Here is a 16,983-nt window from a genome sequence, read left to right on the forward strand (position 1 = left end):
AAATCCCCTGGAATCAAAGGCAGCCAGGGTCATTCCTTATGAATGAGTAAACATAATATGAAGAGGCAGAGAGGGGAGGACCAGTGGGCGTCCCTGGCTCTTCTGAAGGTATTTGTGGATGCCCCCCTTCCATCATTTTGAGAAGCTCCATGGAGATTACAGGTGTGAACTACTACACCTGGCCTTGATGCACTATATGTTCTATGTTAGGAAAACGGAGGAGAATGGAGAAGGAATTAGGCTGGATTTGATCATCACCAGGCCAGCAAGGGCCACAGACCTTCCTGTGGGTTTGGAGGTTGTGCAAAGGCGGGGGGGGGTCCCGCTTCTATGGGTCCTCACAAGGAAGTAAAGGAGTAGAAGTCAGGCTGTAATTACTCCAGAGTAGAATGCTCCACCTGCTGTAATGGCGTTGGGCTGAGCCCATGTGGGATTGGCCCTGCCTCCCGGCAGGCAGGAGAGCGCACACCTGCTCTCGGCTTGACCTAGGGGAATAAGGAGGGTGTCAATCCTTCAGTATAATTTTTGTTTTAGTGCCCATCCTGGGGCTTGAACTCCAGGGTCGAACTCTTTTGCTCAAGGCTAGGGCTCTACCACTTGAGCCACAGCTCTACTTCCAGCTTTTTGTTGGTTTATTGGAGAGTCTCAGGGACTTTTCTGACCTGGCTAGCTTTGAAATGTTTCCTGAGTAGCTAGGATTACAGACTGTGAGGCACTAGCACTTGGCTACTTACCATATTATTAAATACCAAGTGCATAAAATATGTAAGCAGTAAAATTGTTTCTTCAAAAAATCAGAAAAGAAGCCGGGCGCTGGTGACTCACGCCTGTAATCCTATCTACTCAGGAGGCTGAGATCTGAGGATTGCGGTTCAAAGCCAGCCCGGGCAGAAGCGACCGTGAGACTCCTATCTCCAATAAACCACCAGAAAACCGGAAGTGGTGCTGTGGCTCAAGTGGTAGAGCGCTCGCCTTGAGCTGAAGAGCTGAGGGACAACGCCCAGGCCCAGAGTTCAAGCCCCATGACCGACAAAAAAAAAAAAAAAAATCAGAAAGAGCCGGGTGCTGGTGGCTCACACCTGACTGTTCAGGGGGCTGAGATCTGAGGATGGTGGTTTTGAACCTGCCAGCATGGGCAGGAAAGTCTGTGGGACCCTTATCTCCAGTCAACCAGCAGAAAACAGGAAGTGGTGCTGTGGCTCAAAGTGGTAAAATGCTAGCCTTGAGCAAATGTGCTCAGAGACAATGTGCAGGCCCTCAGAGCCTGAGGACAGACACTATATATCTATATATACAGATATACCTATATATCTGTATATATAGACATATCTGTATATATCTATATATATATATATCTGTATATATAGATATATACAGATATATAGATCTATCTATCTATCTATCTATGCATGCCTATAATCCTAACTACTCAGGGGGTGAAAGCTGAGAATCACAGTTTGAATCCAGCCCTGATAGGAATGTCCTTGAGACTCCAATTAACCACCAAAAAAAAAAAAAAGTCTGGAAGTAGAGCTGTGGCTCAAGTGGTAGAGCACTAGCCTTGAGCACAAAAACTCAGAGCCAGCATCCAGACCCTAAGTTCCAGACCCAGGACTGGCACACACACACACATTAAAAAGAAGAAATCAGAAAAGAAACCCCACACCCCAGAATTAATGTGCACACTTTACAAACAATAAACCATAGTATACCCCTCATCCTCACAGCATAGCCTACTCCTATGCAAGAATTCCAACAACTAGTCATTTCTAGAATTATTATTTCCCGACTGGCTTATCATGCTGATTGGTATGACTATCCAATATCTTACATTTTTGGAGGGCAGAGTTTGCCAGGCATCGGGACATATTTGAAAGAAAAGAAGCCTCATTAGTGCAGGGTCACACTGTGAAAAAGCTTGACATCCAGAAACAGTTTTTCCTTCCCCCTCATCCCCCTGTCTCCCCCCCCACCCCAAGTTACCTCCAGGAGGGGGCCCTGTCCCCTGGGGCCCTGCTGCCTGGTCTTTATCTGGGGCCAGGCTATGTGCTGGCCCCGCCCCCTTGGGGAGCTGCCACTCAGAGGCTCCTGACCGGGAAGGGCCTGGTCAGCTGTGTCCGGCGGAGGCAGCTGCCGACCCAGCTGGAGACTGTGTCAGGGGCAGAGGGGGAAAACGGAGGGCCTGGAGTCCTGGCTTCCCCGGGACTCCCCGGGTTTGGGGTGAGGGGGGCTGCTGCACCATGGGCTGCCCCAGGGTTGCCCTGTGGCCACAAGTTGGATTTCTCGGTCTCCTGCTTGCTGGGGCAGCGTGGGCTCCCCAACTCAACCTCCCGGACCCCAAGTTTGAGAGTAAAGGTAAGGTCTGGAGCTATTTGTGGAACACTTCCACGGCCTCCCCCACCACCATCCTTGCCCCCACAGATCTGCCAAGAAATGCTGGTGGAGTGAACCTCTAGATTAGATTCTGGGGTGGGGGGTAAAAGTGGGGGCTAGCTGGTGTCTGAACCCCCTGGATCTCTGGGTCCTGATGAGACCAAACTGGGGTCTAAGTCCTCAGGCTGGATTTGGTGGAGGGGGACCAATTAAGAGAGGATCATCAGGCTCTTGTTCTGTCTTTCCAGGAAGTTGGGGACCTGCTAAGTTTAATGTTGGGGTTCGGGCCTCTGAGCCCCCGAGGGGAGGGATGGAGGGAGAAGGGCTAAGCCCCAGGGCCGAGCCTGGCTGCCCGCGGGTGACTGTAAACACCGTGCTCGGCCGGGCAGCCCCCAGTGAGGGGAGGGAGGGGCTCGGGTGCACGGTTGGCGCTATCTGGTCGCCCGGGGCCTGCAGGGGCAGATAGGGGGCCGCCTCCTCCACACCCACCCGCCAAGCGCGGCTGGGTCCGGGGCGGGGTCTGGAGGCTGTGGGGGCGGGGGGACACCAAGGCCACCTGCTCTTGGAAGTTTGAGAGGTGCCACTTCTGTAGACCCCTGGAGGAGCTCCCACCCCCCAATGCTGGGGGTGCGGGGCAGGGGGAAGGACTTGGTCCTTATCGGATCCGCCCAGGCAGTAGGAAAGAGGGGGGCGGGGAAGGGCAGCTGGGGCCTGGGGAACCCGGCAGGGCTTCCTGGACAGGATGGGGGGGTTGGGGGATCCTCATCTGTCATCGCCCCCCCCCAGCTGCCCTGCTGGCAGCCCGCGGGGCCGAAGACCTCGTGTGTTTCACCGAGCGCCTGGAGGACTTGGTGTGCTTCTGGGAGGAGGCGGCCAGCTCGGGGGCCAACTACAACTTCTCCTACCAGCTGGAGTGAGTGGGATGGAAGTGGGGGTGCGGGCGCCCCGCCAGGGCCAGGGATGGGGAGGAGAGGAGCGCGGGAAGAGGTAGAGCGTCCTGGAGGCCCTAGCTTGAGATATTCCCGCCCCCCCCCATGCCTTTGGGGCCAGGCCACGCCCCCAAGTCGTGATCACTGGTGGGAACCCCCACACCGGGGCTGGGATCACCCCAGTTCTGATCACTGGTGGGAAACCCCCAAACCGAAAGGGGAGCGGCGCCCCTAGCGGCCGGGGCTGGAATAATTCCAAGGGTGGTCGCTGGTGGGAATGGCGATCCTCCTCCACGCACACGCACACTCACGCACACTCACGCACACTCACGCACACGCACACGCTTCCCACGTGCTCCCTTCCCTTTCGCCGGGCCCAGGGGTGAGCCGTGGAAGCTGTGTGGCCTGCACCGGGCGCTCACCGCCCGCGGCACGGTGCGCTTCTGGTGCTCGCTGCCTACGGCCGACACGTCCAGCTTCGTGCCGCTGGAGCTCCGCGTCACCACCGCCTCCCGCGCCCTGCGGTACCAGCGCGTCATCCAGATCAACGAAGTGGGTGAGTGCGCTGGGGACGGGGGAGGGGTCCCGGGGAGGGGGAGGGGTCCCGGGGAGGGGGAGGAGGCCCGGGGAGGGGGAGGAGGCCCGGGGAGGGGGAGGAGTCCCGGGGAGGGGGAGGAGGCCCGGGGAGGGGGAGGGGTCCCGGGGAGGGGGAGGAGGCCAGGGGAGGGGGAGGAGGCCCGGGGAGGGGGAGGGGTCCCGGGGAGGGGGAGGGGTTCCGGGGAGGGGGAGGAGGCCCGGGGAGGGGGAGGAGGCCCGGGGAGGGGGAGGAGGCCCGGGGAGGGGGAGGGGTCCCGGGGAGGGGTGTCACAGGGAGCTGGGGGGGGTCCCGGGGAGGGGGGAGTCACAGGGAGCGGGGGGGGGGGCATATCGGCTCAACTCCTCCCCGCCCTCCTCCCGCAGTGCTCCTGGACGCCCCCGTGGACCTGCGGGCCCGCAGGGCGGAGGAGGGCAGCCACGTGGTGCTGCGCTGGCTCCCGCCTCCGGAGGCACCGATGACCACCCACATTCGCTACGAGGTGGACGTCTCCGCGGGCAGCAGCGCAGGGGGCACGCAGAGGGTGAGCCCCAATAACTCTCACCCCCAAGTTCCCCCCGCCAGACCCCAATGCCCCGCATCCCGCCTCCATGATGCCCAAGACGCCTCCATGACCACTAACATGCCAATCCCCAGTCCTACAGAACCCCGACCCTGCTATCCCCTCCTCAAATCCCAGGATGCTCTCAGGAGTTTCTTCCCCCCAAACCCTTGGTATAACCCCTGGAGTTCTGGCCTTGGCTCTAGAGCCCTCTGCTGATTGGCTATAGTTCCAGATAAGGCCCTGCTCCCTGCTCTCATTGGTTTAAACGCAATGCTTGGGGCGGAGCTGTCCTTCCTCTCCCTGATTGGATACATCCCGTCAGTGTTCCTCTGTCGCGCACCAGCATGGACCCGCCCTTCCTACGGCCCCGCCCACAAGGATACACCCTCACAGAACCCATCCCTCGAGAGGCCACGCCCCTCCACAGGCCACGCCCTCACCACCCTTGAGTTGCCTTGCCCCCTCCTGAGACCTGTGAGACTGAGCTCCCAAAGCCCCTCCCCGCCTGGCCACGCCCCCACACGAGGCCACGCCCTCATAACCCTCCTGTTGCCATTTCCCCCTCGTGAGGCCAGGCCCTCTAGCGGCCCTCCCCACTGACCACGCCTTCTCACGAGGCCACGCCCCCAGGTGGAGATCCTGGAAGGCCGAACCGAGTGCGTGCTGAGCAACCTGCGTGGCGCCACTCGCTACACCTTCGCGGTCCGCGCGCGCATGGCGGAGCCCAGCTTCAGCGGCTTCTGGAGCGCCTGGTCGGAGCCCGCGTTTCTGCTGACAGCTAGCGGTGAGAGCCCAGGGAGGAGCTGGACGGGCGGGGAGGAGGGAGACCCCTGCAAGGCCTCGGCTCTGACCCCGCGCTGTCACTCAGACCTGGACCCCCTCATCCTGACCCTGTCCGTCATCCTCGTGCTCATCCTGGCGCTGCTGGCCGTGCTCGCCCTGCTGTCCCACCGCCGGTGAGCGTCCCCGCCTGGGTTCTGCCAGGGCCGCAGGTTTGCTCGGCTGGTGCTCTACCACCTGAGCCACGCCTCCAGCCCTTGTATTTTTGCTGTAGTTATTTTTCAGGAAGGGTCTGCACCTTTTTGCCTAGGGCTCGCCTCAGACTCAGTCCTCCTACCTCGGCCTCCCACAGTGGCGCTGGGATTAATGGGGTGCGCCATCGTGCCCTGCTTGGAAAGATTTAAATCTCCAAATGGCTCCTCAAGATGTTCCTAGGATCTGCCCAGACATCCTGTGGGATTTGAGAGTGCGGGCCCATACCAGGCTTTTCAGATTCCCAAGCCTTTGGAATATACTGTTCCTTCTGCCAAGAACACCCTTCCTATCTGGTCAGCCAAGTCATAGGCTAATTGTTTTTCCTGACCTTGAAGGAAAATATATATACATATATATATATGCATATATATGTGTGTATATATATATATAGAGAGAGAGAGAGAGAGAGAGAGAGAGGCATCAACTATGTCCCAGGCATCTAAGAGAGAGTGGACCACAAGTCCTTGTGGGTCACATAGTCAAGGAGATGAACAGATATGTAGACACGTGATACGTGGCTGTAAGTGTGGAGTTGGCCAGTGGCGCACGCCTGTCATCCTAGCTACTCAGGAGGCTGAGATCTGAGGATCATGGTTCAAAGCCAGCCCAGGCAGGAAAGTCCAACTAACCATCAGAACTGGAAGTGGTGCTATGGCTCAGGTGATAGAGTGCTTGCCTTGAGCTGAAGAGCTTAAGTAAGGACAGTGCCCAGGCCTAAGTTCAAGCCCCGTGACCCATCAAAAAAAAAAAAAAAAGTGTGATCAATGGTGAGTGTAGAAACAAATGGCACAGGGACCTGACACAGGAACAGAGGCACTGCAGTGGCAACCGGAAGCAACTGCATGGAAAGTGGGGAAAAGGAGCAGCAAGTGTAAAGGAAGGCCCTGGGGTGGGAGTGAACTTGGGGCACTGAAGCAGCTACAAGAGGTATAGGGCTGGAACAGGGTGTGTGTGTGTGGTAGGGGATGAACAATGTCAGGAAAATGACAGGAGTCAATCACTCAAGAATTTCTGCAAGGTTATAGTTTTAGTTTTTCGGCTTTGGCTCAGGGGATTTGAACTCAGAGCACCAAGAGTGCTAAATTTAATATACCCTCCTACTGAGCTACCTCCTCAGCCTTGGACTTAATGCTAAATGGACTTGGGGGAGCAGGAAAACCACAGAAAGGCCTGATGAACTGACCTAAGGGATCTTCAGGTAAAGCCGGGGGCCAAAATTAGAGCATGAGTTAATATATAATGGAACTCTTATTCATCCTTCAAAACTCAATTCCAGTTGCCCTTTCGGAGGGCAATGCTGATGCTTCAGACAAAACCCTTGTTCCCCAGAAGCTTTAGTGACTCTGCGCATACTGGCATATGTTCAGCAACATGTTCAAGAACCATTTGTGTATATGTGTGGGTGTGCCAGCAAAAGAAAAAGGCAGGGGGTGTGGCCCAGGTGGTAGAGCACCTGCCTTGCAAACCAGCGGCCTTGAGCTCATTGCCTTGTGCTCTCACTTGGCTTTGATTGTGCTACCACTTGAGCCACAGCTTCACTTTGGGCTTGTGCTGGTGAAGTGGAGGTATAAGTCTCAGGGACTTTCCTGCTTGGGGTAGCTTTGAACCAGGATCCTCATATCTCAGCCTCCTGAGCAGCTAGGATTATAGTCCTGTGCCTGGCTTGGGAGGGGTGTGTGTGTGTGTGTGTGTGTGTGTGTGTGTGTGTGTGTGTGTGTGTGTGTGTGTGTGTGTGTGTGTGTGTGTGTGTGTGTGTGTGTGTGTGTGTGTGTGTGTGTGTGTGTGTGTGTGTGTGTGTGTGTGTGTGTGTGTGTGTGTGTGTGTGTGTGTGTGTGTGTGTGTGTGTGTTACTGGAGAGTGAACCTAGGGCTTCCTGCTTGGGAAGCAGGCATTTCCCCTGTGAGCCACACCCACCCCCTCACCCCCCAACCTGTACCTATCAACTCCAACAGGTCTTTGAAGCAGAAGATCTGGCCTGGGATCCCCAGCCCGGAGAGCGAGTTCGAGGGTCTCTTCACCACCCACAAGGGTAACTTCCAGGTAAGTGGCTATGCCATCCCCTCTGGGGCTGGGGCTGTCCTGCAGCTGGCCAGTTGAAGGCCAGGCCACGGAGCAGACTGGTGCTGTGTTTTCCAGCTGTGGCTGTCGCAACACGATGACTGTCTATGGTGGAACCCCTGCACCCCCTTCACAGAGGACCCCCCTGTCCACCTGGAGGTCCTCTCTGAGCGCTGCTGGGAGCTGACCCAGCCCGGGGAGCCAGGGGCAGCTGACGAGCGCCCCCTGCTGGAGCCGGCGGACATTGAGCATGCCCAGGACTCGTACCTGGTGCTGGACAAGGGGTTGGTACCCAGAAGCCCTTGCAGCGAGCCCCTCCCAGGCCCGGGAGACAGCGTGGATGTCCAGGCTGTGGATGAAGGCTCAGGAGCCTCCTCTTGCTTGTCTGACTTGGCCTCGAAGCCCAGGCTGGCTTCCAGCTTCGAGTACACCATCCTGGACCCTAGCTCCCAGCTCTTGCGCCCGAAGACACCCAGGCCTGCGCTGCCCCCCACTCCGCCCCACCTAAAATACCTGTATGTCGTGGTGTCCGACTCGGGAATCTCCACCGATTACAGTTCGGGGAGCTCCCAGGGAGCCCACGGAGACTCACCCGACAGCCCCTACTGTCACCCATACGAGAACAGCCTCATCCCTGCTCCCGAGCCCCCGCACCCCAGCTACGTGGCGTGCTCTTAGGACTCCAGCCAGCCAGCTAATGTGGCCCCCAGGGCCAGTCCAGCCAGGGATGGAGCCATCTTTCACTGCCACCCTTGGCTGTGTGTCCAGCCCATCCTGCTCAGATAGCCACACCCCTGCAGTGTTGGAGAAGATGTACAGTTTTCTTCCAGTGTACATACGCATGTAAATATATATATATATATATATATATATATATACACACATATACGTGCATGCGTGTGTGTCCTCCACCATGACGTTTACCTACACACACTCTAAGTTCCTGGAGCTCAGTCTGCAATTTAGCAGCTGGCCGTCTCTCTCTGAAGACTAATCATACGTACCAAAGTAGTGTAAGTTATGCTAGCTGCATTAACGAGCAAGTCTTCAGTCTCAGCAGTTGAGCCCATTAAGTAGTTTCCTATCCCCGCGCAAACACATGTGCAGCATCGCCAGGGAGGTCCAAGGCCTTAACTCTTCTGGTCACTTTCTATCATCTTGGGATCTTTAGATGAACTCTCCACATCCTGCCAGCCAATCAGTGAAGAGAAGAAAAGATGCCATGCGCGCCATTTTAGGGATCTGGCCTGAAAACAGAACTGAGGGATGCTGGGAAACGTAGTTTAGTTAGAATCCCTGGTGAAAGGAAAGTTGGTCAAAACAGAACAGTGGCATGCTGGGAAATGTAGTTTAGTTACGGATTCTGGTTAAAGGAAGGTGGTTCAGCGAGCCTTGAACTGTTCTCTGCCACTAAGACCAATGACAGTGACCTGTAGGGCTTCATTCTGAATCAGGCCATGTTTTAAGAAATTATTGTGATGACACCAAGTGCCACCACATGACTGACTCTGTGCCAGTTCTGCATTAAGCACTTTTCAAGTTTGGCTAAGAAAGCTGACACAGATGTATCTTATGCTTCAGCAATTTGTCTGTAAAAAAACAAAACAAAACAAAACCCATAAACATACTCAGACACATAAGCAAGAATGTTCAGAGAAGAAAATAAGTCCATGTGCTCAAGAAATTGGGTACAAGACCACAGAATAATGTGCAACTAAGAAAAACGAACAGACTAGAGAATGTGGTTGAATCTTCATAACAAGGTTTAGTGGCAATGAAGCAAGCCCTGGAAAATTACATGTATCATGAAACTACATAGCTCAAAACAGCAAAATTATCATTAAAACAATGTTGACTGATATGTACATAATAATGCTAGGTGATTTGATATTTTTAAAACATAACACTGCTGAGGAATGGAACCCAAGGCCTTTGCTCTACCACTGAGCTACATCCTTAACCTTTATAAGGCTAGTCTGTTGATTCTTGTTTTTTGTTTCTTTTTGTGCTGGTCCTGGGGCTTGAACTCAGAGTCTAGGCACTATCCTTGAGATTTTTTTGCTCAAGGTGAGCACTCTACCACCTGATCCACAGCACCACTTCCAGTTTTCTGGTGGTTCATTGGAGATAAAGAGTCTCACAAACTTCTCTGCCTAGGGTTGGCTTTGAACTGTGACCCTCAGATCTCAGCCTCCTGACTTGCTAGGATTACAGACGTGAGCCACCAGCACCCAGTACCCACTGGCTTTTAATGCTAGTTTTGAAAGAGGAAAATGTTCTTTCCATTCCTTCAGTCTTTGGATCTTTTTTTTTTTTTTGGGGGGGGGTGGTCCAGTCGTGGGGCCTGAACAACTCGGCCTGGGCGCTGTCCCTCAGCTCTTCAGTTTAAGGCTAGCGCTCTACCACTTAAGCCACAGCGCCACTTCCAGCTTTTTTCTTTTTGCTTATGTGGTGCTGAGGAATGGAACCCAGGGCCTCATGCATGCAAGGCAAGCGCTCTACCACTGAGCCACCTTCCCAGTCCCTGGTCTTTGGATCTTCATATGACCCAGAAGTTAAGTATTCCAGCCATGGTTCACAGCACAGCTCAAGGCTTGCCTCGGACACTTGAACTCTGGTCTGAGCTGGGGTTATTCGCTTGGATGGACTATGGGGGTGATCCTCATCTCTCCCTGTGGCTGGAAAGCCACCCACCACTCTGTCCTGGGGCTCAGCCCACCCAGCTCCAGGCAGACTCGCAGACGGTGCTCTCCTGGGCCGGACGGCCCTGGCTGCAGCCAGCACTGAGCAGGGAAGTAGCGCCGGAGCATTGCCACCTGCAGGCCGTCTCCGCTGTCCGCTTCCTCCTGGGTCTGCAGGGCCACGAGGAGCCCGCAGCCCTGACCCGCGCCCAGCCTGCGGCTGAAGTGGGCAGCGGTATCCAAGAGCAGAGCAGTTAGGTAGGTGGCTTCCTGCGAACCCAGGTCGTTCAGCAGATACTCCTCCAGGCCGTCCAGCAGCAGGAGGGAGGGCGCGGGCCCTGGGATCTCATGGGCGGAGCACAGGAGCTGCAGAAGCTCTCGGGTGGAGGGGGGGTACTGGAAGCGAATTTTCTAGAAGATGGGGAAAGGAGGAAAAGGCCAATTCAGCACAGGAGGCCAGATGCTAGGTCAGAGCACTAAATATTTTTCCAGTCACTTTGGTTCTTTCATTGCTGTGTAATTGTTCAGGACAACTCTATTATTATTGTTGTTGTTGTTGTTATTTGGTGTGCCAGTCCTGGGCTTGAACTCAGGGAAATGGACACTGTCCCTGAGCTGCTTTTGCTCAAGCTGTACCACTTGAGCCACAGCATCACTTCCAGTGTATGTGGTGCTGAGGAATCGAACCCGGAGCTTCATGCATGCTACCCGAAGCTTCATGCATGCTAGCGAGGCAAGAACTCTACCACTAGGCCACATTCTCAGCCCCACCCTCTTTTTAAAAATTTTTATTTTTAGTTTATATGGTATTGGGGAATTGAACCCAGAGCTTCAGGCACGCTAGGCAAGCACTCTACCACTAAGCCACACGCCCAGCCCTCGCCGCCCTCTTATTGGATACCACTTCAATCAATCTCAACTAGGTCCCGCCTTCCACGTACTCCGACTCCACCCCTATTATGGCGGCTCCAGGTCGCCCACCAACTATCTCTAGCTATTGGCTTGCGTACTTGTCACTCAATCCCTCACCGCCCCATCATAGGCTAGCATAGCACAAGCCCCGCCTCCCCCGTTACCTGGAGCCGCAAAGGGTCGAGAGCGGTTCTCGTACCCACGGGCAGGCTTTGAAGAGGACGCCTGGTCAAGAAGAGCACGGGGCCTCGGCCTTCTCCGGCTACCTCCAGGGCCGTTGCAAATAGCAGGGCTGTTTTCCCAGAGCCTGAAGCACCAAGCAGCAGCAGAGGCGGCCCTGCCTCCGCCGCGCTCTCCTCCCTGTTCCCAGCCGCACTGCACCGGGTTAGCGCTCGCCTCAACGTCTCCGCCATTCGCGACGTAACTTCTGTCCAATCAAAGGCGCAGCCCTAGCTTTAATCCCGCCCTGTAAGAGGCCTCATTGGTTACGGTGCGTCTCGCTTGTCTATTGGTACACAGAGCTGTCCATCAGAGCTAGCTCTTGCTAGCTCCTCCCCCCTTGAATGAGCGAATCGTCTAGCCTGAGCGTGAAGTAATGGGGTGTTGGTGGGGAGGGAAAACCTTGCTCTGAGGGGATCTCTGGGAGCGAGATGGAGGAGAAGCAGCTTGAATACTATTATTGTGGATGAGCCAGATAATCAGACAATTGTAAAGGCTGAGAGTTATACGGAGTCTGGTTAACTAGCCTTAAATTTGCCCACCTGTAACAGGGGGCACCGAGGCTTAAGCCTGTAATCCCAACTACTCAGGAGGCTGAGATCTGAGGATCCAGGTTCAAATGCAGCCCAGAGAAGAAAGTTTGTGAGACTCTTCCACCTACCCCCAAAAAACAAGACATGGAGTGGTGGCTCAGATTGGTAGCGTGTCATCCTTGAGCTGGGGGTGGGGAAGCCAAGCAAGAGCTCGAAGCCCTGAGTTCAAGTCCCAGTACTGCACAGAGAGAGAGAGACAGAGAGAGAGACAGAGACAGAGACAGAGACAGAGAGACAGAGACAGAGAGAGAGAGACAGAGAGAGAGAAAATTCAGCAGCTGTCTGTGACAAGAAGGCTTTTTACTTTCTCACTGGCTGAGGAGACTCTTCATTCTTTTTTTTTTTTTTTTTTTTTGTCTGTCGTGGGGCTTGAACTCTGGGCCTGGGCGCTGTCCCTCAGCTCTTCAGCTCAAGGCGAGCGCTCTACCACTTGAGCCACAGCGCCACTTCCGGTTTTCTGGTGGTTTATTGGAGATAGGAGTCTCACGGTCTCTCCTGCCCGGGCTGGCTTTGAACCGCGATCCTCAGATCTCAGCCTCCTGAGTAGCTAGGATGACAGGCGTGAGCCACCAGCGCCCGGCTAGACTCTTCATTCTTGCTAGTGCTGAGACAAGAGACCAAAATCCAGAGAAAGGGGGCAGGAGAAAGAGGGGGAGACATATAATAAGGCACCTTGTGTACTTATCCGTTTGGGCTCAGAGCAATGCTTGCTTAGCACATGGTAGGTGGGCACATCCATTCTCTCCCTAACTCAATGAATGAGCGGAAGGTGGGGATGGAGAGGCTGGGAGACAGGGACAAGCAAGTTGAATGATCCTCGTGTCTGGCTGCAACTCCTCACCCAGACTCCTTGCTCCGGGCTGCCACTCACTTTAGTTGCCCGGGCAACCTGGTCTCCTGGTAACTTCAAAGTGGTGCTGTTGCCTGGCAACCCAGGGGGCAGGGCAGAACTGTGATTTCCTGGGCTTTTTCTCTCCCTCTGGGGCCAGAAAACAGCTCCCAACATCCCCCAGTACACCCACTCACACAGCTGGGCACCCCTACACCCTTCTGTACACACACACACACACACACACACACACACACACACACACACACACGGCATCGCTGTATGGATTCCATTTCCAGACTCCCCATCACCCATGTGCTCACAGCTTGCGCTCACCTACCTGACACACAAAGCAGCTCACACTCACTCTGCTTGTCCTACATTCCCACCCTGCATGCTTCCTTGTACAAACCCACATTGCCGAGTCCTCCCTCCCATCCTCCCTGCCCCTCCCTCCCTCCCATCCTCCCTGTGTCCCTCCCTCCCTCCTCTTTCTTTCTTTCTTTCTTTCTTTCTTTCTTTCTTTCTTTCTTTCTTTCTTTCTTTCTCCCTCTCTCCCTCTCTTTCTTTCTTCTTTCTCTCCCTCCCTCCCTCCCTCCCTCCCTCCCTTCCTTCCTTCCTTCCATCCTTCTTTTCTTTTTGGGGTTCTAGGAGTTGAACATGGGGCCTCCTCATGCTAGGCCACACTACATCACTTGAGCTAAACCCTCAGCCCTAAATTATTTCTATTTTGGCATTCTTTTGTTTATTTGCAGTATTTGGCATTTGAATTCAGGACCTCATACTTGTTAAGCAGTCATTTTACTACTTTGAACTATGTTCCCAGTCCTTCTTTCTTTCCTCCTTCCCTCCCTTTCTTTCTTCCTTCCTTCCTTCCTTCCTTCCTTCCTTCCTTCCTTCCTTCCTTCCTTCCTTCCTTCCTCCCTTCCTTCCTTCCTTTTTTTTGGGGGGGGGTTGGTCATGGGGCCTGAGCTCAAGGACCTAGTGCTGTCCTTGAGCTTCTTTTGCTCAAGGCTACCACTCTACCACTTGAACCACAGTGCCACTTCTGGCTTTTTCTCTGTATGTGGTGCTGAGGAATCAAACCCAAGGCTTCAAGAATGCTAAGCAAGCACTCTACCACAAAGCCATATTTCCAGCCCTCTTTCCCTTTGTTCTTTCCTTCCTTCCTTCCTTTTTCTCTTTCTTTCTATCTTTTTCCTTTCTTCCTTTCCTTTTTTTTTTTTTTTTGTCAGTCATAGTGCTTGAACACTGGGCTTGGGCTCTATCCCTCAGCTCTTCAGCTCAAGGCGAGCACTCTGCCACTTGAGCCACAGCACCATTTCCAGTCTTCTGGTGGTTTATTGGAGATAAGAGTCTCAAGGACTTTCCTGCCCAGGCTGGCTTAGAACCGTGGATCCTCAGATCTCAGCCTCCTGAGTAGCTAGGATGACAGGCGTGAGCCAGCAGCACCCAGTCTTTCTTTCCTTTTTGTATAGGGGCTTGAACTCAGAACCTGAACACTATTCCTTAGTTTTTTTGAGGGGGGGGGCATGGGGCTTGAACTCTGGGCCTGGGCGCTGTCCCTCAGCTCTTCAGCTCAAGGCGAGCGCTCTACCACTTGAGCCATAGCACCACTTCCGGTTTTCTGGTGGTTCATTGGAGATAAGAGTCTTACAGGCTTTCCAGGAGGGCTGGCTTTGAACTATGATCCTCAGATCTCAGCCTCCTGAGCAGCTAGGATACAGAGGTGAGCCACAGGCACCGGGCTATCCTTTAGGTTTCCCCCCCTTCAAATCTAGTGCTCCAACACTTGACCCACACCTCCACTTCAGGATGTTTTATTCTTTTTTCTGGTTTATTGAAGTTAAATATTTCACAGATTATCTTGCCCTGGCTTTGAATCTTGATCCTCAGATCACAGCCTCCTGAATAGCTAGGATTGCAGGTGTGAGCCATGGATGCCTGGCAAGCCCAACAAATATTAAGTACCACTGTGTATCAGGGTTTGTTCTAGACACTGAAGACCTAACAGTGAATACTGAACAAACAATAAAGTCTGTTTTTTCTTTTGTTTTTCCTTTTTTTTGGGGGGGGTGGAGTTGAGACAGGATCAGTTCCATAGCCCAAGCTGGCTGTGAATTCTTAAAATTATATTAAATTAGCCGAGCGCCAATGGCTCACACCTGTCATCCTAGCTACGCAGGAGGCTCCTCCCTCTCTCCCTCCCTCCCTCCCTCCCTCTCTCTTTCTCCCTCTCTCTCGTGGGTTTTGATCTCTGGTCCTGAGCGCTGTCCCTCAGCTCTTCAACTCAAGGCGAGCGCTCTACCACTTGAGCCACAGCGCCACTTCCGGTTTTCTGATGGTTTATTGGAGTTAAGAGTCTCAGGGACTTTCCTGCCCAGGCTGGTTTCGAACCGTGATCCTCAGATCTCAGCCTCCTGAGTAGCTAGGATGTCAGGCGTGAGCCACCCGCACCCGGCCTAGGTTGTGTTCCCTACCTAGGATTATTCATCTCAGACTGAGAATGGCGGGTTTTTAGCAGGCCCCGCCCCAGTGGGGCCAGCCCTCGGCTCCCCTTCCTCTCTTTGTCAGCAGGTCAGTACCTCGGACAGCGCCAGCCACCGTGTGCGCAGGCGCTGTCCTCAGTGCTGAGGCTGTGTCTTCCTGGGCCCGCGGAAGGAAGAGACAAGTTTAGGATGAACCATGAATCTCAAGTATGTGAATTCTGGAAACGGCCTTGGCCAACTAATCAACAACTCCAGGATCTGTTCGTTCTCGTGGTGTGGTGTGTGTGTGTGTGTTTGCCAGTACTGAGTCTTGAACTCAGGGCCTAGGTGCTATCCCTTAACTTTTCTACTCAACGCTGGTGCTCTACCACTTGATCCACAGCTCCACTTCTAACTTCATTGTTGGTTAATTAGCGATGAGTAACAGGGACTTTCCTGCGGGGGCTGGCTTTGAACTATGATCCTCAGATCTCAGCCTTCTGAGTAGCTAGGATCACGGGCGTGAGCCACCATTAGTGGGCTCTGTCTGTCATTTTTCTTCAGCCAATAGGCAGTCCCTTCATCCCTCCCTCATTTTCTGTATCTCCCCCATTCACTTCAGCCACACAGACCTCCTTCCTAGAGCCGTCTTCCTACCACAGGACCTTTCCATGTGCTGTTCCCTTTGCCTGGAATAAATGGCTTTCTTTTCTACTCCAAGGTGTCCATTCCTGTTGTCATTTCCTCAGGTGACACTTCTACAATCTTCCCATCTAAACTGTAAATCCTGTCTCTGTCTCTGTTCTCAAGCTTGAATTTTCTCCCAATCACATATCAATGTGAAGCACACACACAGATCCAAACCCTACCACGGAACAGAGCATGTTCCCAGCATTTGGGAGCCTCCCAGAGTGACTCAAGTTATTCTTTCTGCTCTCATCCAGCTTGGAGGCTCCATCTTTGCTCTCCAGACTCCTAGAGGGGTGGGTCTAGTGGCTCATGTCTGTAATCCTAACTCCTCAGGATGCTAAGCTCTGAGGATCCTGGTTTGAAGCCAGCCTGAGCAGGAAGGTCTATGAAACACTTATCCCACCAATAAAGCTGGAAGTGGAGCTGTGGCTGAAGTGGTAGGGCTCCAGCCTTGAGTGGTAAAGCTCCAGTTCAGACCGCAGTACCAGCATGAAAGAAAAAAAAGGGCTGGGAATGTGGCTTAGTGGTAGAGTGTTTGCCTAGCATGCATGAAGCCCCAGGTTTGATTCCTCAGTTTACGTAAATAGAAAAAGCCAGAAGTGGTGCTGTGGCTAAAGTGGTAGAGTTCCAACCTTAAGCAAAAGCTCAGAGACAGTGCTCAGGCCCTGAGTTCAGCCCTGGGACTGGCAAAAGAGAAAAAAAAAGAGAAAGAAAGGAAAGCAAGCAAGCAAGTTCAGAGAGATTCACTTTCTAGAGGCCACACAATCAAAAAATTGTCAGGAATTTTTTGTCAGCTGTGGGGCCTGAACTCTGGGCCTGGGCGCTGTCCCTCAGCTCTTCAGCTCAAGGCCAGCGCTCTACCACTGGAGCCACAGCGCCACTTCCGGATTTTTATGTGGTTCTGATGAATCGAACTCAGGACCTCATGCATGCCAGGCAAGCACTCTACCACTGAGCCACCTTCTAGCCCAGGATTTTTTTTTCTTGAGAGGGAAAGTGAGTGCCAGGGTAGGGCTGTAGCCAACCCTCAGTCCTCTGGTTTTGTTTTATTTTTCAG

General features: G+C 53.8%; 2 protein-coding genes across 2 annotated transcripts; one reads left to right on the forward strand and one right to left on the reverse strand.

Moving 5' to 3' along the window:
• Positions 1 to 16: 16 nt before the first annotated feature.
• Positions 17 to 9,102, forward strand: Epor (erythropoietin receptor). The gene is made up of 8 exons (XM_070002209.1): positions 17 to 2,355; positions 3,160 to 3,286; positions 3,683 to 3,858; positions 4,263 to 4,420; positions 5,072 to 5,225; positions 5,310 to 5,397; positions 7,429 to 7,516; positions 7,613 to 9,102. Exons 1-8 carry the CDS (start codon positions 2,241 to 2,243, stop codon positions 8,210 to 8,212), a joined length of 1,506 nt encoding a protein of 501 aa, XP_069858310.1. The 5' UTR covers positions 17 to 2,240; the 3' UTR covers positions 8,213 to 9,102.
• A 172-nt stretch (positions 9,103 to 9,274) lies between these two features.
• Swsap1 (SWIM-type zinc finger 7 associated protein 1) lies at positions 9,275 to 11,540 on the reverse strand. Its single transcript, XM_070002210.1, has 2 exons — positions 11,292 to 11,540; positions 9,275 to 10,626 (listed from the first exon to the last, which is right to left on the reverse strand). The coding sequence occupies exons 1-2, from the start codon at positions 11,538 to 11,540 to the stop codon at positions 10,165 to 10,167; spliced, it is 711 nt and encodes a 236-aa protein (XP_069858311.1). The 3' UTR covers positions 9,275 to 10,164.
• Between the last annotated feature and the right edge of the window lie 5,443 nt (positions 11,541 to 16,983).

Source organism: Dipodomys merriami, unplaced genomic scaffold, assembly GCF_024711535.1.
Source record: "Dipodomys merriami isolate MVZ:Mamm:240054 unplaced genomic scaffold, mDipMer1.0.p SCAF_6, whole genome shotgun sequence".
In the NCBI taxonomy this organism is placed as follows: Eukaryota; Metazoa; Chordata; class Mammalia; order Rodentia; family Heteromyidae; genus Dipodomys; species Dipodomys merriami.